At 35.4% G+C, this 23388-nt stretch overlaps 1 protein-coding gene across 2 annotated transcripts in view; it reads right to left on the bottom strand.

Moving 5' to 3' along the window:
* IDE (insulin degrading enzyme) overlaps nucleotides 1-23231 on the bottom strand; it is a 68072-nt gene extending 44841 nt beyond the window's left edge. Inside the window, exons 1-10 of one of the 2 annotated variants that reach the window (XM_085325721.1) lie at nucleotides 23166-23231; nucleotides 13656-13840; nucleotides 12146-12353; nucleotides 11039-11208; nucleotides 7694-7816; nucleotides 3868-3980; nucleotides 3222-3384; nucleotides 2479-2571; nucleotides 2056-2147; nucleotides 223-303 (exon numbers count right to left, since the gene is read on the bottom strand). In XM_085325721.1, coding sequence (XP_085181847.1) covers nucleotides 223-303; nucleotides 2056-2147; nucleotides 2479-2571; nucleotides 3222-3384; nucleotides 3868-3980; nucleotides 7694-7816; nucleotides 11039-11208; nucleotides 12146-12353; nucleotides 13656-13815 — 1203 coding nt within the window. In that variant the 5' untranslated portion in view covers nucleotides 13816-13840; nucleotides 23166-23231. The remainder of the gene's footprint in view (nucleotides 1-222; nucleotides 304-2055; nucleotides 2148-2478; nucleotides 2572-3221; nucleotides 3385-3867; nucleotides 3981-7693; nucleotides 7817-11038; nucleotides 11209-12145; nucleotides 12354-13655; nucleotides 13841-23165) is intronic. The other variant, XM_085325720.1, reaches the window with a different exon arrangement.
* Nucleotides 23232-23388: the final 157 nt, after the last annotated feature.

Here is a 23388-nt window from a genome sequence, read left to right as displayed (position 1 = left end):
AGAGCAGCTTCCGTTATTGTAAAATCAGTTCTACCGAACATGGAATTATGAAGCAGTAGAGAGTGAAGAAAATGTGAGCTGCCAATAGTAAGAGCTCACAAAACATGGCAGCAGCTTCCTAAGATCAAGAAGCGCAAAACATCTTTGCAAATACCCATCTTTATTCACAGTGCAATTAAAGAACTGTCGAATGATTAGTATATTGTCCAAAAAATCACTTACATGCAACATTCCTCCAAGCTTTGATGTATAACCTCGTGGTCGTTCTTTATCTTTAAATCTGAAAGCCACAGCATTGAGATCCTAGAAAACAACAGAGCAAGGGGTGAAAATTATACATACACACACACACACACATATATAAAATTATACATTTTTTTTATATATATATATATATATATATATATATATATAAATAAATGGTTAAGGCTACTTACTACTAATAATACTTCATAACACTTAAGGCTGCTTAATTCCTTTTTATGATATAAGAAGAAGAGAGTATTGCATTTTATCTACAGCATAGCAGTATTCAGTGTGAGACAGACACTGAACACAAGAGATTTCATTAGTAATATTCAAGTTACACAAACCTCATGAGCAACTTAAGACAGCCTCACAATGTGAAGCACTTAGCGTGCTAAAATTCTATGTTAAAAAATACAAATGACAGTCTTTTAAGTCATGCTCACAGTAAGAGATCTGTCCCATAGCTTGTATATTTAAATTTCTTGGTAATCTGAAAACACACCAACCTTGATATCACCAACACAGAGACAAACGAACATTGCACTAGAAAACATTAAGGAACTGAAGCCTTTCCCTTTTGCCTTTTTGTTCCTTTTATTTAGCCAGTAAGCTTAGAGACCGAGTGTTTCTTTTTGCTGTCTTTAGCCATAGGAATAGAATACATCATTCTTAGAATACAGCTGCAAGGRTGACTTAAAGAGATATATGGCTACAAGGCCAATGAAAAGGACAGCCCTTTCCTCCTGTAAAGCCATACAGCAAGTCCGATCGAGTCAACAGTTCAGCTGAAAATTAACTCAAAAGAAGATTAGTTTTCAATCAGTTTGCCAGTTTTTCTAACTCACTTCACCACCAGAGGAGTGCTAGGGCTGACCCAAAAGGAGCAAGGSAAAGGCATAGCTATGAGGTGGAGGATAGAACTACAGTCCATTGGGACACTCTTAGCAGAGAGCAAAGAGATTTCTTCAACAGGCATACAGCACCAAAATGCAAGGAATAAACTTGCATCTACGGAATTTCTAATTTCAAACAGAAGAGACACAGTAACATTCACTGAGGAAAACAAAAGATGAAACTATACGCACAAGAAATCTTTATTTCTAGTGAACCAATGACTGTGTATATATAGATAMACACATATTAAAGGAATCGTTTTTATTGTGCACTGTCATGGAGAAGTTCAGTACTATTTAATTCTAATATGACACCTGCAATTTTTTCTCTGCGCACACAGAGCCACACAGACTTGTAATACACTTCAACAGTTCAGTAAACACTGAAACATACAACTGAAGTACTCCATAAAATGTTTTAGGAAGCAACATGTTCACCTCTCAAAAAGGTCAGATAGCAGGTTGTTAATATCTTACTGCCTTCACAATCTCAATTCTACATTTTGGCATATGAAGGAAGAGAAGGGTAGAATAAGAGCCATTTCAAATCCTGACCCACTGCTCTCCTGCACAACAAGATTTTTTCCTCCCACACCTTTAATAAAGGCTAAGAAAGGCTATGCAATATCCTTGAGAACCAGGTAAGTTACATCTTCCTCCACCTTCCTTGTGTTATCATGCAATGTGAACTCAAAGCTCTGCAAAAGAATTTCGTATTTATATTAAGACAATGCATACTCAATGTACTGGCCATTTGTGTGATAACGTCACAGAAAATGAATCTTTAAAATTAAGAAACTTAACTCCCATGCAATTATTAAAGTCTGTCTCTATGGCCAAGGAATGTAGTTCTAGTTCCAACACAAAAATTTATAAAATTATAATCACACATTTCAACTAACAATCACTGTACCTTGCACTCTTGGAAAACCCACTCCTGAGGTCCTTCTGTACGTAGTTTTTGAATATATTGAAACATGTGCAAAATAATATCTTCAACGTGCACTGAAAAGAAAAGATGCTAGCTTAATAGTTCACTCAATTCTGAAAGCAGAGAAAATTCTGTTGAGAACAAGTATAAAAGTTTGCATTTTTAATGGGATCCTGGCACATCAAGATATTTAAGCACATATGCAATCCCAATAAAGTTAATGTGATAATGTTATGTTAGATAAAGTGCATTAACATACTGGGGGAATGCAAACCCGGAAGGATAACCAGTTAATTAAAATATATTGGCTTTCAAGTAATAAACACAATTAAGTCTTCTTGAATACCAACACAAAACCCATCAGATCAGGAATAACATGGAAATCAGATATAGCACTTCACTTACAAAGTCCTTCCTCTGTCAAGTCCACATTAATGATGAAAAACATGAAACCTCTAGCACCTTCCTTCTGTCCTCCAACTAGAGTATTTACCCAGCCTACGAAATAAAAGAGAAAATATATTACATAAACGAATTCGTAAAGTTTTACACTATTTATTTTTATGCTTTGGCAACTTTGAATTACTTTTGTTTTGACATTTCAATTACTTTACATGTTTCCTCTTTTCTTCTTTAACACTTATAACAACAATGCAAGTTAAACATCACAAAAGTTACATCTATCTGATTTTGTGCACAGCACTTAGTGAAAGGATGTTATGAAGAACTTGAGACCATTTGGTCACCAGGCAATTTATTACAATCTGAAACACTGTAATACAAAGAACAATAACAAAAGATACACGCTTGAGGTCATTTAGTCAATTAAGGGAGCTGACAATAGTCTCTAAGTCAGTAAAAAAATTGTAGTAAGACCAGTATATCAAATTAGCATGCCTATAATAAGGATAAAAGAAGAAGGAAAGTGCAAGAAATAATAGCTTCAATACTCAGGGTTCTTTTTATTTATTCATCTTTGCCTGGCAGAGAAAGAAGAATAAAGGGTGAAATGACTTAGGATTCAAATTACTCAAATAACTGGAATTTTAAATTTAACACAGAGATTGATTTTATGTGAAATATTGTTCTGAGTTTTCACAACACATGCAATACAGTAATTTTTAATTCTTTACCTTCATAGGACTTACCTTTGGCTTTAAGCTCTGATAAAAGACTTCCTGGGCCTTCATGCCCAATCAAATGACCAAGGTAATGACCAGGGTTTGATTTGTAGTATTTCTGAAGGTCTGGTATAGGAAACGTGACATAAAGATTTCTAATGTCCTTAATAGGTACCACTTTATAAAGTTGCTGAAAACAAAAATAAATGAGGAAATCTGTAATACAAACAGAAACTCAACCAATCTCATTCTTTCTTTCTCTTTGTGAAAACATGTAATTTCCCTTTTATGTACACACGTTTTATTATCAACATAAACATCAAAAAAAATACAGTTGAAAGTGAAGGAATGTAAAAATTAGGGCAACACTTAAATCACTGTTTCCATATCACAAGCCTTAACATGCTGCAAACATTAATTGTTTATTTATTACAGAATTAATTATTTCTCCGTTGTTTACAGCTGCAACCAAATGTGCAATCTGTGCTATAATCATATGAATTACAGTAATTAATATAAGTACAGTATGGAGAGATGGATGAAAAGATGGAGAAAAATATGGAATTTATCAGGGACACTGATACAGAAGGAGTGAAGTGCACTGTGTTACTTTAGTATGAAAAATATCACTGAAGTTAGACACTCTTGATGGAAAATACATCTCTATACTTACCCGGAGATGTTCTTCTTGAAAAGGATGTTCAGGAAACTCTGGTATAGGGACATTTTTGTTCTCTACTTCTGAAAATAACTTCACCACCAAGCTAGTCAGCTCATCCAAGGATTCTGGGGGGGGGAAATAAAAAAAAAGCATAACAGTTATCTGAAGACACCAGGAAATATAGATTTGGGATACATTTTTGGGAGACAGGGATTATACAAAATAGTAGTTTTAAAGGTATTATGATTATTAATTTCAGAAAGGACATCTATTTTAATACTTAATTTTTGAACTATAACAAGAGCACTGTGCTTGTTAAAGGAAGGATTCAACCATGATTAAAATAAATCCCCAACATGGGAAAAATAAAAAATCTTTGAACTGTTCCAATGAATCTAGGCTGGAACTGAAGAAAAGGTGCATTAGATATTGAACACTTACAAAAATAAATGTTACATAAAAAGCATAAGAGACATGAAAATACAGTTAAAAGTATTCCACAGCACTGTGTGCAATCCACATTTTTCCAGAGTGAAAGTGTCTTTGTCAAAATTTGATTTTATTCAGCCTCACCCCACCTCCAATACTTCATATACACTATGAGCCAGTCATCTGTCCTCAGTGACCCATAATTTCATCCACGTATTTGTGACCTCTGTATGCAGTTTTACTTTTACATCTAGTCTAGTCTCACTGTTTGATTCTAGAACTCACTAAAAATGAAACAAAGAACATTTGCAGAAAAAAAATGATGTTGTGTATCAATTCAACTAAAGGGCACCAGCATTGATTCTGTTGAAATACTGCCTTCAGAATAGCTATCTGCCTAAACAGAGCTATTTTGGAGCATCTCTAAAAGTAAAAATAAGATGAGAGAGACTTCTTCTTCAAGTCACTTTAACTCACACCTTTCATGGTAGGAGCTGAAGAAAAAAATTCAGGATTTCTTGGATGTCCCAAAGTACAACTTTAATTCTGGAAAGACCTCGAAGAGGCCACCTTATAAGTTAAGACAATCTCCCCTAAGTGTAGAAAGTGAAATCTTTTTTGCCTACCAAGAAACAGTTTTCTGCCCATCATATGCAAGCTCCTACACTACAGTGACCAAGAGGGAAAAAAAAAATAAAWAAAAAAAAAAAGTGCAAGCCAAGATGGTTAAACGTATGTTAATACTTTGTGAACTGCCTATAATTGCATTAAGGCCACTATTTTTATTACCCACGTCAGAAAAAAAAGTATGTAAGATAATATTTAGAGAACGAGAGCAGTGTCAAACATCAGATTAGACAGGTACCACTAATACTCTTCCAGGCTCAATCCTAGCCAGTGATACTAAAGTTACTGCTGAAAGGTACACACTTACTTCAGCAGAAATTCAGCCAAGGCTGAAGCTTACATTTTTCTACTGCTAAAATCAAAACTAGTTGTTTTATAGTCATCCTGTTATTCTCTTTAGCATGGCCTGATAGAAGAAAAGACTGAGATGCAACAAACAATCAACTTCAAAGAACAATTTCCAAACTTTCTCCATGCCCTTTTTCTTCCTTTTTTAGTTTACACAGTTGTTTCTTAGTAAAAAATGAGGCATACATTATTGCATCTAATGCTTACTGACAAATCTTCAAATTTATGTCAAATTCACATTGTGAGGGTAATAATTCTAAACATAAAACCATTTTTCCCTTTTAACCAAAAAAACCCCAAGATCATAACAGTGTTTCCGGTTAACGGAGTAGCTTCTTTATAAATTARTTAATATATTGTTCAGTTACATTCAAACACGAGAAGTCTGAATTCAAGTTTTGCTGAATTCAAGTTTCTGTAAAGATAACTAAAAATACCATTTCAATATGGACAAAGAACATAATCGTTTAATATTTACAGCTACTGTGAGGTTTTTGTTTTTAAGACTGATTTTCAGTTGCCAGGGGGATTCTTAGTAAAAAAGTTTCTATTTAGGATTCTACACGTGAACTGCGTACTAAAGCTGTTCCATGATTATTCAGTGAATTTTGCTTTGGATTACATTTTATTTTTACTGAGTCTATTAAAACAAACAAATTGATCTTTGATCTTTTGATTTGAATTTCATGATTTAATTGTAGCAAACTTCTGTTTTGAGTATTACTATTTATTAAAGAAATTATATTCTGATTCCCCCCACTCTCTTTTTATTTGTGCTTTTTATTTATTCTGTGTTACATACAAATGAAAAGAAAGTGGAAGAATCAGAACATCTGAAAACTACTAGACTGAGCATAACTTTAGACAACTGACTTGCTTCCTCAACAAGGAAACAGCTTTGCATACGTCCTTTCTAAGCTTCTTAAGAAACTCTCTAGAAAAAAAAAAAGACTTTTTTAATTTTGCTCTAGTAAAATAAGCAAAAGGAAAAAAAAGAAAGATAAAAAGGAAATATCTGTTTCAAATAAGAATAAATTCACAATGCTGAAAAATATTTGCAGGTTATCTTCATCAATATTATAATGTTTACCTGCAGAAATGCCCTCTTGCTATCTGCAGAATATATAAAGCATTTTTTCACATGACATTCATCTAGTCCTATTTGTGTTAAACATATCCCTACACATAACAGACACCTGGCACTGCAGCTATAAATACATATATATATATATATATATATATATATATGTATGTATGTATATATACATATATATATATATACACACACACATTTTACTTTTCAGCTTGCAACTACTTTAAAAAAAATCAAATATGTGATGTTACAGTAGATGTGTTGTAATAATAAATCTGAGGGAAATCAGGGAGTCTGGAACTGATTCAGCAATGAATATAAGCACAAAATTTCATTATGTAAAAGCTACCACAGGGGAAAAAAACAAAAAACAAAAAAACAAAAAAAAAAACAAAAAAACTCTATCTTCACCATGTTTGGTAGTCCTAAAATCTACAAAAAAAATCATTTATACTCTATGATTAAAATTACTCAGACATGCTTCATCAAGGACCTTGATATTCAGCTTTCTGTTACCAGAAATGCTGTAAAGAGGGATTTCCTTTGCTAACGAATTTTATTCTGTTCATATCCACCAAAGTATTATTGTAAAACACCATATAACTACTACTCTGCCAGAGTATTTTATTCAATAAGCAAACAGCTTTCAACACATTGTTACTAAGCTTTTGGCAAACCCACATAAAATATCATCTTGATTGTAGAAGATGTTAAGTAATTGGAACTTAATTCAGAAACTGAAGCAAAGACTCCTTGCTAAACGTTAAGTTCCTATAAAATAAACAGTTTAAGCTTCAGTACTTCTATCTTGGAGGCTTTGGCTAAAATCATTCTAGAATAAGTTCTGTGACATATTTTGAGATAGGTCTGCTAAAAGGTTCACAAATCTCTAAAATACAGCTAGTTAATAATTTGAAATTTTCCTATCAGTTCGACATTTCCTTTATTCTTTGACAATACAGAGAAATATTTGTAGTTGAAGTATGGGTTTAAAATACAAAAACAATGACTAAACCCCTTCCAATACCTGAAACCAGAGAGGTGMCAGTCTTCAGAGGACAAACCTACATACAATGACAGTAACTGCCTGACTTTTAAAAATATTTAAAATTTTCAGCTCATTTTTTTCTATAGTGACTTTCTAAACATTTAAATTTATACACTGCAAGTTGGAGACTTCACTAAACATAATTATATGTTTGATCAGCTTGTACAGTTTGGACAGTTTTTACCTTTTCTTCAGATTTTCGGAGACTTGCATATGCTTCTTTTTATTTTTTAAGAACATAAATAACATTTTAAAGTATTATTCAACCATAGAATAAAATTCTGGGTTCTCACCTCTTCCTAAAACACAAATAGCCATTAAATTTGAAGAATAGTAAGTAGAATGGAACTTCAATAGCTCTTGTCTTACATCTATTCCTTCTTTGGTTGGTCTAGTTTCCAGGGTGAATTTGTTCCCTGTAACATAACATAAAATTTAACGATATAGCTTGATGACATATATAACTTTATATTTATGAATTTACAAATCAAAAAGAAAAACACAAACGAATGAATCTGCTCTGCTCCAGATCGACAGCCATTTTAAAAAGAATTAGCATACACAGTAACAAGCAAATTGGATCAATACCATCTCAGCTCACCAGAGCCAATAAATACTTCCGTTCTCAATCTGCAKCCTCCTCAAGAACCTAGGAAGTTTCAGTCTTATAAATCAATTCTTTAATTTAAATGGGTTATTTCTAAGCAATATAATTAAATCCAGGCTCTAATTCAGAAGAAGGAAAAGCTTTTCCTTTGGCACATCTGCAGCAGGTTTTTACTCCCATATACATGTATCTGTCACAGGAATCATTGTGTGCTGAACTGCCATAAATTATAGCCTGGTATGTTAAGATAAACTGAAATAAATAATTACTAATTTCAACACATGGTTAGTAAACTGTGACTGTTCAGCTCCTGCTTCACGAACAGCTAAGCTGCTTTTGCATAGAGAAATAGGACCAGAAGGCAGCAGAAACATGACAACTGTTCCTAAATAAGCCCGTATTTGCAGGAGGGACACAACTTTTCACACCAAGTCATTTCCTTTTAATTGGTGCAAACTTTACATCAAGATAAGCTTTCAGTGAACTTAAAGCAATAGAAAAGTTAGAATCTACAAAGTACACACTGCATTTTAATCAGCTCTGCTTCCCTTTACTACATGGACACACAAGAACACCCACAGAATCTACAGACCAAAGCTGCGAACTCTACCACTCCACCTATGAAACCAGTAACTCGCTGAAGCCAATACGGATCATTTACAGAAGAGAACAAGGGTTGCAAAGCAGGGATAAGGCAAGAAAATGTAGAAGCAAAGTAAATCTGTATGTTTAAAGAAAAAACAGCACAAATGAGAGAAAACACTGAGAATGTTCCTGGTACGTGCTAGTGCACAAATCCTACTATCAAAGATACAGTTAACATAAACCAACAAGGCAAAATTAGCAACGTGTATAACATAAGACAAGTATAACACCCAGATGCTTGTTGATAAGAGACAAGTCTCATTACAACTGCAAGAGCCAATAATATATTATGCAGAGAAGTTGCCTGAACCAATAAATTTCTTTCATTTTAAAGCTTCACATTTAAGTGAATAAAAGCAAAGATTTCTAATGAAGCTTAGAAAGTATCATTAAGGTAGCATACTTAAAATATTTTGCTGATGTTCCTTTCCAAGCTATAAACTACAGTAACTTATCAGATCATATGGTTTTAAGCCTSCAGACAAGCGAAATGCAGAAGTTTTAAACACCCTAGCACCTTCAGTCTTACAGAATCAATATATATGCTCATCAGGAAAAGGTAAAGCACTAGCTTTAGCACAGTAAGTGTGTTTTTAGAGTGCCTGAATACATTAAGAGGCAACAGTCAGAAGACATCTACAGATGCAAGAGAATAGACACTGGACACTGCAGAATTGCTTGGGGAATTACTGGACACTGTTGAGGGTGCTGATGGAGTAGAACTGCTGTCGTAGGTAGCTATTCAGTGAGACGGGCRAAGGATATCTGGGGACAAAGTACTCATACTAACAAGAAAACTGAAGGATTAAGGTATATTTGTTTCTCTGGATATATAAAGGGGACCAGAAAGTTTGCTGGCTACATAGAAATGAGCAGTGCCTTGAAACACCAAATGGAGTTATTCTAGTATTCTGCTAGGTTGTGTAACAACATCTCGGCTGGTCAAAAGAAAACGGATGMCAATTGCATTTGTCATGAAAATCGTATCACAGTTAGCAACTCTGACTAAACAAAAGCCAAAGTTCGGCTCTCATCCTGCAAAATCAGATCTACAACAAGGCTACATACTATACTTTAATTTCAGAAGAGAACCTAAACTAAGTAGAGTCAAGTATTACTGTTGATTTTGAATTCCAGCATACTTTAGGGATTCTCCTCAGGAGAACATTCCACCTTTGCCATCTGTAAAACTCTCCTAAATTGTCAAAAACTGTTTCTGCAACTTTCACTGACATCTTCTGAATGCTACGGAGAAATTTAAAGATATCTCTTTAGCGACAGCAAAAACATTCTTCAAGAATTCAGGAAGACCTACCCCTCTGAATTTACAGAACATGCTTTGAATACTTGCCTGCATATCAATATGTAATTCCTAACACTACCTTTCTGAATTAACTTTCTCTATTTATCAGAAAACAGTCACCACAGGCTCTTGCAGCTGCTTGCTACCAGCCTCTCACATCAAACAAAAATGTTCTTCTTGCTCTTGAGACAGAGGAAGAAGCCAGCTTTAAAGCCCATTATCTGTCTTCCCATCATCCTACAGTATCCAGTATTTGCACCCTATATTCTTCCAGCTAACTGACCCAGACACAAATAACACTGATACTCAAGGACTAAGCAATACAATACATGAATTAATGGCCCTATTACTTCGATAGTTTCACAAAAAAACTTGCAATTCATTTAGAAAATAACCGCAGTGAAAACAACTCCAATTAAACTTTGCCAAAACATCAAAAATTTATGTTTTATTCATAACCATGATATCTAATGTTTTTTAAATTGAGGTTTGGGGGCTTTTTTTTTTATTGTTATAGAGCATTTTGTGAATAAGCCTGAAAGAAAAAACCCATAGCCATAAAATTAGAGTTTGTCAGAGACCAATTTTCCTAGCCATCTACTGCTGTTGTGTTTTATGCTTAAGATTCTGTTAGATTATATTCTCATTCAGTGATTGTCACGCTACTTTGCTTACCTTTCTGGTCCGTACCTTCTCTTATAGCAATASTCGTTAGCAAAATAGCATGTGGCTTACAGCAGTTCAAGCACTGGTTGTTCACTTTGTTGTGCACAAAGACTTACAGTCCCAAATTATGACAACTCATTTCAGTCACTGGAAAATAGCATCTACTGGAGTAATTATTAGAATTATAAAGGGTGCATCACCACTGTACTGCAAATCTTACATCATTCTGTTTCCTATGTTTTTGTCCAGCTCTGTTTGGTCTCTGATGTGGAAAATGTAATAAAGCACCACCATAAATACATATGGAGAGGAAAAAAGGGAATTATTTCAGTCCTATCTTTACCTATTTTATATAAACAATATTACCACATACATTATACAAAACTCCAATGAATGGATAATTATATTCTGACAAACCTGTTCCAAATTTACTGAAGGGATGATTGGGGTTTCCAGTAGCCTTCTCCAATTGAAACAACCTCCAGGCATCATTCATTAGATTCTTCTCATGCTCAGAATCAACTGCATTCACTTCCCTGTCTTTGCAGCTCTCATCAAACAAAGGGCACAGGAAAAACTGGGCAAATCTAAACAGAAAATTCCAATTGTTTTCAAGTCAAGAGCACTGTAACAAAAACTAACAGGAAAGTATATAGCTTAAACTCCTTCCTGAAAATAGCTGAATATATTGATATCTTTAAAAAAAAAAAAAAAAAAAGAAAGAAATGCAGAATTTCTAGAACAGTTTTGACTTGCATTCACTATCTTTATTTCTCAATTTCTTTATCTATAAATGCAGACAAAGACAGATTCATCATACAAAATATTACAAGGATAACTTTACATCATACTTCATATATTCAACACTTTCATAGTGTCAAAGTTCAGCTGCAAGAGGCTCTTCATCTTGCAAATCAAATCAATCTTTTGTCAGACATCCAGAAAACATACAAAAGAATTCTACAGCATAGGCAAGAGAGGAAAAAAAGAAAAAACAAACAAACAAAATCTTTCCGCACATTTCCCACATTTTTCACTCATGAGAAAATCCTCTTGCTTTGCCTCATTGACTACACACTTTTCAATTTCTGTCCCCTCCCACAAAAAGTAGAGATTTCAGTCAGTTCCTTTTACTAAAAGAATCTTAGTTCACTTCTAGACTTCATCCTTCTTATGCTACGAATGATGTAAGGATCCTGTGGCAAGCATAATATTTGATCATATAATCAGAATATTTGAACAATGCAATAGTTAGTGATCACATTCTATGCCCCAAATATTTTCAAAAATATTCACTGTAAACGCAATCCTTGGACTTTGACAGCTGAAAAAATCTAAGCAAAACTTTCTTGAACATCTACTTTAACATTTTTGAACAACATCTAGTATCTAGTATCGTTTTCAACTAAACACAGCGCTCCCAACCTTTTATTATCACAAAGATAAAACTATCAGCAAGAATTTTTATGCAATTTGAAATAGCAGAAATATTAACAAATCAAAAATAAACAAGACTATGTTTACCTGTCCAGTGCACCCTCTAGATGTTCATGTGACACATCAAAGTAATAGTTGGTGTGCTCTCCGCTCGTGAAAGCATTTGAGCTCCCCGCATGCTCGCTAAGAAACTGGCTGTACTCATTCTCTTTTGGGTATTTCTTTGTTCCCAAGAACAGCATATGCTCACAAAAATGACTAAGCCCAGCAATGTTGGGGGGATCAGACAAGGACCCTGCAGAAGGAAGAAATTCATATAATCATTCATAAAAGTCATGTTAAAACAGTAAGGTTTTTAACGTGTCTTATACTATGGCTTGTTGCCTCAGTCAATTGGTAACTGAACCAACTAGTCTCTCAAATTGCCTCACCAAATCATTGGCTTATAGAGAGACAACTTCTCAGTTGAAGTCCATGACTCATAACCTGTAGAAATCTGGCAGATCACTATGTTCCAACTCCTATACATTGATTTCAATAACTGCACTGCATTGGAAGGTAGGAATTGCCAGGTGCAACTAAGGAGATATTTATCCTATGGTTTATAGGATTAGGAATAAGCTATAATTGCTTGAAAAACAAGCAGCAACTGATGATCAGCTAGTAGGTTTGAAGGCACACATCAAAAAATAACAATGGTGTGTAGGAATGGAAGCCAGAAGTGTGGAAATTTGAGTCTGGCATTCCTGCTTTGGAGTGTGCAACAGGAGAGCAGAGCTGAAAGCAACAGAAACATCTGTAGGAACTGGATACAGCAGTTGGTTATTACTGCCGCAGTATCCAAAAAAACTAGTTAGGACCCTCTGAACTAAATAATGACTTGTGACAGCCATCTCCACTACAAGAGGGGCCAGAAGTTTTCAAGATTACTTTACATATGTCCTAATGCCATTGGCAGCAAGAGCTCCCAAATACAAAGACAGAAAGAGGAAGAAAAAGGATGTGTAGGTAACATGTAGGCACATCACATTTTGAAAGCAACTGTGGAACTATGTAAGTACAGAAATACTTCAGTGATTTTAAAGAGACAAAGTACCTGCCTTTGCCTTCTATTCCCGGTATTTCTGTTTTCACAAAAAGGCATCATAGACACTAGGGAGTGCCTCCCCCGCTTCCTCCAGCACTACAACATTTTCTTACCCCTACGCATCAGTAACCTAGCATGAAAAGACATCTGACATGAGAGATGGAGCTATGTGAAATAACTGCACTCATACTCTCCCCTTTTCTGCTATATAAAAGATCTTCCATAACTGGAAACTTAATGGTTAAAAAGTCTTTCTGCAGACTGTGCTACACTTGAGTAAACACAGAATACATTTAATGAATTTAATTAGCTCTAACAATTTCCTACTTGATAGGTCAAAAAATTAAATAAACTCTAAATTACAGTAAAAAGCCAGGCTGCCAACTGGATGCTACTATAAGGGTTACCAAACTTTTGCTGTATAGTTCCATCAGTTTATTTGCAATTAAAATATCAAAACTTAAAGCAGTTTTTATTAGTGATCTAATGAAAACAAAATATATTAAATACCTATGTGTACATCAAGTGCTGCTGAAGACTTATCTGTGGTGGGGTCGCTGATGAGAAGTGCTTTAATGCCATTTGCCAATTCCAGTCCACGATATTCTCGCTTATCCTCAGGTGATTTGATAATTTCATTTGTTATTCTCTTAATAGCTAGACTGTTCATTTTGTTACTTGTCTCCTTCCGAAGCCTTAAATAAAAGAAATTTTAAGTATTATTTTTACTTAAGCACTGCAAATACATGAATAAGTATACTAGAGAATAAGTTGTGAGTGATACAGAGAGCAAGAAATTTAGTTCCTTGCAAAATTCATGAAACTGGATTAAATGTAAAATTATGGTTCAGATCCTGGGAAAGTCATGTTAAAGACAAAACAAAGTGATATAATAAAATCGCAGATTGCATAATTGAATCAATTTTGCCTTTCACACTTACAGCAATTTAAAAAGTAATATAGTAAAGAAATATCATCCCGTTGTTGCAATGAAATGAAATGAACAAAAGTAAATCAAAGTCTACACTGTTATCTTCAGTATACTTTTCAGATTCAGGAAAGTATTTTGTATCTTTGTATTGGTGGTTATATTACAAATGCTATAACTTTGCCATCATCTTAGATATGCAAGAGTTTTGCTAGTAAGACACTAGACATTTAGGCAAGAAAGAGCCATATCATCTACCATATTGCCATTAAACATATCCCCCCCCCCCAACACACACACACACACTCCCCTCACATCACAAACCTGCCAGGATAAAAYAGAAAAAAAAGAGCTACTTCACTGGTTGAAACTTCTACTATTAGTGTAACAAAGATGCTACGAGGCACATTTGTTTAACAGCAATATTTTAAACACTAATAAAACAAGTGTGGTTCTGAAATTAGGATCTCTGGCTATTTCATTTGTTGCCAAGTTAAAGGGGGAGACATTCGGTGGTCTCGGATGAATGGAGAGGGGGAAGGGAAGCACCTGACTGCATGCTGAARGACAAAGAAACTTAAGCAAATCCCAGAAGCGGTAAATGAGAGGGTAACGCTTGGAGCCAAGCACAATACATTCACGTGGCTTATTCCYGTCCGGAACTGCCAATAAATTTTAACCCTGTTTTACAAGAAGGGTTTTAGCGAGAGGCCTGACATGAGTATACAGTACCAACTAAACTGACCTGTTTTGTGGTGAAAATGTCACCTTTTATATTKCCAAGTTCAATTACTACATGAGTTTCAGTTAGTAATTGATGAATTCATTTCACTTAGGAGCAAAACCAGATCCGACCCTAAGTCTCTGCAATGCTCACACACAGGCACAAGAAAGTTTTGCACAGGTCTATCAATATCACTTATATAACAAAGAGCTTCACTGTACTGATTTTCCCATTTTCAGGTCGTATGGTTCAAGGAATTTCATAGAAGTTGGCCATGTTTTAAGACTGTATAGAGCATAGCACACAAAGAACCGCACAGTTTTCTGCTTATTTACTGTTCTGTGTCTTCAATCATGACATTTTAACTAACTCCCTAGCAACCAAATCACCTGCATACTAAATGGTTCCAGATAGGCAAAGAAAAACTCTGGAAATGAAAATCTAATGGGATTCTATTTAAAGTTCAAAATTATAAATATAAAAGGGAATCAGCTAATAAAATCCCCTTCTTAAAGTACTGTATCGTTCTTAAAACAAGGAGCCTCTGGATCAGCTTGTCCCCAATTATTCACGGTACAGGAACTGGCCACCCTGAAGCCAGCAGATGTGCAGCCAGCACTGTCGGCGTTACGTGGATACGTTACAGTGCAGTCGAYAAGGAGCTGATTGCGATTAACACCTTCAGGATACAAGGCTTCTGAACACCATACCTCCAACAGAATCAYGGAAAAAACACTTTCACAAACAGAAAAATCAAAAGTTTTACTTCTAGTACAGTGAAAATTTGTACTTAATATGCTTAAATGTACTTAAAGTTACAAAGMTCCCTCATAGGAAAGCAAGATTACGAACAAACAGGAATTATGATCCAAATAAAACAGAGAAGCGCYGAATACAGAAAGCATCAAGGAATAATCAGCATCTGAACACCTCTTAAGCCAGAGCCGTGAACAATGTGATGGAGCTGTTGCAAATGTACAGCTTTTCAGGAGGAAATATTTCTATCACTAAAGACATCCATMTCACACTACAAATTACTTCAAAAAAAATCAAATATTGTGGGTGTCAAACATAATAATAAACAATAACCGAGATGCTGAATTCCAATTTAAATGCCTACAACTCTTGTTTAAACCTGCCCTTTRTCTACCAGTTTAACCCTGCACCCAGGCTAATTCTGCTTGGAATATGCTATGGGCTTCCCTCCCCTGAAGCAAGGCAGATACCATTTGAAAACTGAGCATATCAAAGGGCACCGAGTATTGCTCCAAGTATGTTTGATCTCTGTATGATCAAGTATGTATGATCTATGTTTCTCTGCATCAACAGCACAGATGTAATACGCACTCATGATTACAGAGTGCCTACCTTGCTCAGAGTACTAAGTAGAAATATTCCACTACACTTAGATGCTGAATAAAATCTGTGAAGTGAGAATAGGTCCTGCTTTTCGTAAATGAAAATCAATAAATAAACTAGTCTTAATTATCTGTTTCACTGTCTCTTCCAGACAAATGCCAAGTATGTAGGAAAGCAAGGAGGTTTTTGAATCTACAGATTTCACCCCTGCTAATGAACACTTATAACTCAGTTTTTAGTTAAAACATTCCACCTCATTAATATACCAGTTGCTTACTGTAAGATGCATACATACTATTAACTTTTCAAGTTTTTCTGACAATGTTATACAATTTCTTTGTGATCTGGCATCTCCTTGTTATTTCTAAGCCACATCATTAACTCACAGAACTTTACTGTTTGTTCAAATGATTCATCTTTCCAACATGATTCATCAAATTATGTAGCTTCTGTGAAATCCTATGAGATTTCAGCTGATACGTTCTGAAGCTGCACACCTCCATTTCATATTATCATCATTCCCTATTTTCTACCTCCTTCAAAGGTTACCTCAAATTTGGTAGTCAAATTTCAATATAGGAAAAATTAAAAATTTCAAAACTTCAAAGTCAGTAATTAAGCCTTCCAGCCAAGGACTTAACCTCATTATCTCTTTCTTGATTGTTATTTCAATGAGAATTACAAACGTAACATTCTCTTCAACTTCAAATGTGTTTGCATGATTAACCTACCATTATTTCCCTGCAAAATAAATTGTCCCACCAGCAAATTCATACAAGAACAAGAGCAGATCAACTATGCAATATTCTTGGAAGGCAACACGTCAAAAGAACAAACTAACTGTAAAACACCAATACCTTCCAGCTAGAGTGTTGTTCCTCCGGGTACCACGTCATTATAATACAATAGTTAGGAAAGATAATTTCACATAAGGTAGAACATTTATACAATGATATTTTCTTAAGGAGTAAATTGCAAGACATAGTATCAACATTCTCTCATATCACTGATTTTCTGTGCAAATTCAAAGTTCTCTTAGTGAAAATGCTTCATAAGAATACCATGTTCCACCCTTTCACACAAGAATTGCAAATCACTACAAACCACCTTTTGACAACAGAATTGCTTCTGACAGCAGAAAGAAGGGAACAAAAAGAATTCGGTATTTCTTCTTCTTTTTAAGAAGTAGCCTAACTACTAGAGCAATGCTCAAAATCTGCCCTGAAGTACTAGTGTTGTGTGCATGTGTATATATATAAAATTTATATATATGTGTGTGTGTGTGTTGCTATACTATCATTACAGTGAGCACTAGATGCTGATGTTCAGTAGCTATGAAATTAATTCACAAACTAAATGCAACAGAGCCAATATACTAAGAAAGATGCCACTAAAAGAAAGACTTTCATACTACTTTTACAAAACGGAAATGACAGAGAAAGATCCAGTGAAGCGAAGACAGCAAGAGCAAATATAAAGCATTACTATGGCATTGTGGGAATTCTTCCTCTGGCTCAAAAATTGCAGGTAGCCAGGTGACTGAACTAGAAAGAAAAGGGAAAAAATGGGGATGTCTGAACTGCAAGCAGCACCCCTAATCAATATAGGAAATACTAAATGATTTTTCATTCTCACCTAAAAGACTTAATCTGTACAAGGGAAAAAGAACAGTTAAAACAGATGTTGAATTTTAACTTGTAGCATTTTAAAGTAAAATTACATCCTATTCTTTAAGGCCTCATTTCTGTAATGAGTTCCAGGCAACCAGTCCCTTGGAATTAGTAAGGCTCTTCAGGGATTCTAGGTTCCAGCTGTGAAAAGAATATTACAGAGCAGGAGTGGGATTAAGTGCTATATGATTATGTCTAACAATTTTAATCTTTCATAGTTATTTTAGTAAGCTTACTTTAATTAAAAATTAGCCAGCACAGTCAAACCTAAGTTCAATGTTTGAACAATTAAAGGACCATATTTGAAACCCAATTAACAAACTCCTGAGAGTTGCCTTCAATGAAAGAATATAAGTAACTAGTAAAAAACGTGGTCCCCAAAAGCAAACTCCAAAGGGCTTTTCCCCGATTTGTTGGCAAAACAGGCTCTACATGTTTCAATCAAAGGCTAGTACATAGGTCTGAGCCAGATCAATGTCTGTAATGATCACTCAAAAGTAACCAGATGAATGGCAACAGTTACACACAGCTCAGCAGTTTTTGACTCCAATTGACCTCAGTTATCTTAGAATTTGGAGTTTTCTTGAAGCATTTATGCAACTGATCCCAAATTACCTTTTGCACTCACCTGAGGGTGCTGCAACATGTTCAATGCAAGTTTACAATTGTATATACTGGGAATTGAGCATTCTTGGTTTTCAACATATCTCCCTGTCTTTTGGATACATGCGGTATGCATTACACGCATACGTATGTAATACCACTGTTATTCAGGTTCTAACTGTATCTTTGAAACTATACAGAGGCCATGATAATGTTCACACTCATATCTTGCACCTGTTCCAAGTCCTGTATTTTCTTTATAGTCATTTAGGTTTTTTTAATTCCAACCTTCACTGCCTATGACTTACAAGAGACTGAAACTTTTGCTGAGCTGAAACCTCTCTCTGCTCTGACCTGTAAAAGATCTCTGTTTTCTATATTAGTTACAAATCCATTTTGGTTTATAGTTCTTAATAACCTGCATGAAAGCGTTCTTCAGCTGCCAGTGCCTGGAGCGAAGGAAGTGCCGCGTGCTTCAGCAGGAGGCCTGGGGTTGCAGAACTAGCAGTCAATGGAAACCACAGTAAGTTTTCTCACCTCTTTTACAGGAGAGACAGCACTGATTTGAGCACTCGGGAGGATTTCATGAACTTCTTCAGTTACAAGTTGGTGGCTTTGCAATAATAAAATAAATCTCCATTCTTCTGCATGTCTTTACCCCTCCTCTTTTCTTCTCGCATCTACAGCTCCTCATGATGGCAACGCCATTTGATGGCATTGTGACATCCTTATATGCGTAACACTGACATTCCTGGCAGTCAACCAACAATCTACCTGCTCTCAGCTTCTTGATTCACTTGTGTACTGTAATTAAAACTAAACTTTAGCCTACACAATTAAGAACTTACCTAAAATAAGACAAATGTTTTAATTATGTTCTGTTACCAAGAACATCATAAAAAGGTTGGAACAGAACTAGAGTAATCTCAGCAAGTGAAGTTAAATCAACTCCAGTGACTACTAGTACAAAGGATACTTCCAGGCACTTCCCATAGTTTTTTGAGGTTACAGGTCCTCAAGCAGAGAAAGCTAGAAAGCCCACCTTTAAACACATGGAGATAAAAACAGTTCACATTCTTCAACACCTATAATCCTCAGTAACAATCTTATGTAAATTAAGTTGTCATGAAGATAGAGAAAGTATCTAAGATCCAAACACATTTCTGGATGCTGAATTAAATAAATCTGATTGCATGCATAAGCAGATAGCCTGCATAAGCAGACAAACTGTTCAAAATTTTAACACTTTATAATGTTTTTAGATTCAGCAAGAATTCAAAACACAATTTTACACCACAAAAAATCCAACTACAAAGATCCATACCAAATTAATCAATGCTACAAAGTTATTAAGAACAACGAATTGTGAAGGTTGGGGGATAACGACTATCTTTGAGGTCTTGTTATATAGTTCATTTTGAAGAAAAGTCTAAAGGTGTGCCCCAGCTAGAGCATTTTCAGAACCTCAGTCTGCAGCTTTCGGCCGAGTCTTTATCCGACTCGGCCGCTTCCCTCCTAACGACCGCGGCCGGGGCAGACGCCTTGCTCTTGCCCCAAGGAGGGTCCAGTTTCTAGGGATTCTACATCACAGCAGCGAAACTTGGCCTGCAACAGGCTTAACTGCTAAGGTGATGGCAGAAACACTGGCGTTGCACATCAGTGCACGTGAACTGCCAGTAGGATTAATCAGAAGATACAATGTGTGAACCTGGCAAAAACAAGGGCTGTAGGAGTTTCACATGTAAGATCACAACCCAAGTATTCAGGACAGCTGGCCTGAATAGTAAAATGATGGGTGTTTCAACAGCCCTGGGTTGGTCAAACAAGACAGGATATACAAACAAGAAACCAAAAAGCAAACTTACTGTCCTAAAACTATAGTCCTGAACCTGACCATCCCACAGTTTCCAAAGCATCGGGTAACCAAATTATATAAAAAGGCAAGATTTTATTTGATCTAATTTCAGATACAGCACGAAAGGATAAAATTGCTACATCAATTCAGCCTTCTTTCCATATCTCTTTAAAAGTGTCCCAAACAATTCATCAAATCACATCCTCCAGGGCAAACAAGCTTTATCCAAGCTCACTAAAACTAGTAAAAAAGCAAAATCAACCTTTCCTCAGCATCTTGTAGTTTCACCTATTTATCCGATTGCTGAAAACTAGCCAAATTCCAAAAGGGTTTTGAAGCCTTTCGTTATCTGAAAGACTAGTTATTTTTTAAAATTTAAATAAAATTACTGATTTTAATCTTTACACAACATGATGATATAGGATCTTCAGAATGATTTCATAAATCTGGTACAGTATTTCAGTTTGTATCATTATTTTCATCAGAGAGCCAAGTCACATGCTAATCATAAGACCGATAAGACTAGTTTCTGTGTTACATGATTAGCTCCCTGAAAATGTATTTTACTCATTTTCTTCAGAAATGTGTTTGTGTATTCAATTAATTGATTTTTATATAAAACACTTACAACCCAGTGTCTCTTATTCTCCCTTCCTCCTCTCAGCCTTTTTCCCCTACTACTTTAGAGCTGTATGGGTTGATCCACAACCACAGTGCAGCACGGATGTCTAGCACATGGCCTTGCACATGCCAGGATATTTATAAGATTAGATACCACATAAGAGACTTCTGTGCTTTATTCTAGAATACCCATTTTGATATGTATTTCATATATTTTATCAGCAAGTTGCACATCAGATTGCCCAGGATTCTTTGTAAAGCCAACTCACTTTACACTTTATGTTACCATCTGTCTCATATCCTCAGAAAGAAAAACTTGTGAGCTCTGAATAAAAAAAAAACCCACAGACTAAAACTTTAGTTGGACTGAACAACAACAAATATATAGGAAGACATGAGAACTGGTAAGAAACTCTGATCTAGCTACAAAATACATAAAGAACTTTAGAATTCTGGGTCACAAAAAACATTGTCCAGAACTTTCCTCTTTAGTTAGTCTAACACTAAAGGACAATAAGCGTATCTTATTCAATGTAATCCCCTATTAAAAACAATTGCTTATTTAACACTAGAGCTTTGACAGAACCAACGAATAGATGGTAAATGAATAGTTTACAAAAATCTGTCAGTGGTGTGTTTTAACAAAGGTATTTGCAACCACCTACCCATTTTGTGTCTTACTTTTCATGATTTTGGACAACTCAGATCAAATATTACTGTTAACACTGTAAATAAACTTTCAATTCTATAGCATTTTTTTTCTGTTTCAATAGTTCAGGCAAGCTATAGTTCTGACTCATTCTGAAAAAAAAACAAGTTGCAGAAGGTGAGATCTTCTAAACAGAAAGCTAAAATGAATCAACTTTTGAACAAGCTCCATCCAAAATCACCTTTTTACATATATACAGTACTGTCTCATAAGAATATTTTATCAACTTTGGGACATAAAGCTGAGAATATAAACACACTCATTGACAGCAATTGGACATGTACAAATATATAACTGTAGACACACTATCAACTAAATTAATTCTTCTCCAGCTATTTCTTACTACAAAAATATCTTTTTAATGTCTATTTTGTTAAGAGACTGATGCACCAAAAATGTTTATTATTAAAGCATCTAATACAATACAATTAATCTATCAGAAATATCAACCCAACATGTGATTTCCCAAGGAGTCTGATAGTATTTTTAGCAGATGACTTAAACAATAACCTGCAATGACCCCTAGCTATGAGCCTAACATGTTCCAGCTCACTGAAACAGGAGCTGTCCTAGAGGTAATGGACTTTTTGCGCCTTCCTTCCTTCTTTTGCTGCACTTAGCAGGTTAGGGAAGCTACTTCTGTATTCACATGCAAAAAGAGTTACATCCTTGACCCTTTGATCAAGTCCTAAAGATAACACTTCATCTAAAGAATTAAGCCACTGCCATGACAAGTGATTGTAGACAGAGCAGAGAAAAGGAGCAACAAAGCATGCACACATGTGAATATGAACTCTTCAGGGACTTACCACATCAATACCATTTAGTTTTTGTTGTTGAAATTAGAAAAGATAATGTCGCTGCTGTATATGAGGTGAAAAGGAGGTAAGAAGATCTAACTGAGGAGCAACCTTAGCTACTTAATGTGCAGGTGAAGGTTAAGAATTAGATGACAAGCACAAGATATAGCTGAAAAGGTGCAAATATGGACAAAATTCTGAGACAGAAACAGGGAACATGCAACAGAGAAGCAAATTCTTAGTTTTTACATATTTTCCATCTTTAAAAAAAACCTCAAGTGAAAGCATTATGCCTACTCTTGTTTCACTATTATGTAGATCCTAATTCACAATGAAAATTCAACAGATGATTAAATCATGGTTTTAGGCAGTATGAAAATACACCAGGCCCACTTACGTAAATAAAGTTAAAGTCTCCGTACTGGATCTACGCACATGCTAAAAGAGAAGCAGTAACCGAGGAGAAGAAGCTACAGCCTCGGAAGAGCCCTGGCTCTTCTTTGTGGAGCACCTTTGCTACAGCAAAGCATACATTGCACATTCATGGCACAGTATACATAGCAATTATGAACAATAACGGTACATCCAAATTTTGACGCACAGCGTGAGTCACGGCAACTCCTTTTTTTGGCTAAAAAAAGCCCTGTTTTTGACATCTCTTACCTTTACAGTGACAAATGTAGGCTTTGCTATTAAGATGACAAACACAGCGCCAAAAGAAGAAAGAAAGAAAACAACTCGGTCCCCTCACCCAGCTCCTTTCCTGGAACAACTTCGCCAAGGGGCTACGCAGTCTAATTTGCCCCTAATCCTCGGTGGGGCCTCCTGACTCCCTCAAATCGGGTATTTTCTGCTTCCACTATAACTTAGGTCACGCACACAGAAACAAGATCCCGGCAATGCCGACCCGCGCTGGACGGCTTGTCACGAGCTGCAGAGACCGCTCCCACCAACTCTGGCCAACTCCGATAGCG

This window comes from Rhea americana, unplaced genomic scaffold (assembly GCF_003343005.1).
Source record: "Rhea americana isolate MKP2758 unplaced genomic scaffold, rheAme1 scaffold_122, whole genome shotgun sequence".
In the NCBI taxonomy this organism is placed as follows: domain Eukaryota; kingdom Metazoa; phylum Chordata; class Aves; order Rheiformes; family Rheidae; genus Rhea; species Rhea americana.
The sequence above is the reverse complement of the archived record's forward strand: the minus strand, read 5'-3'. Positions and strand labels throughout refer to the sequence as shown.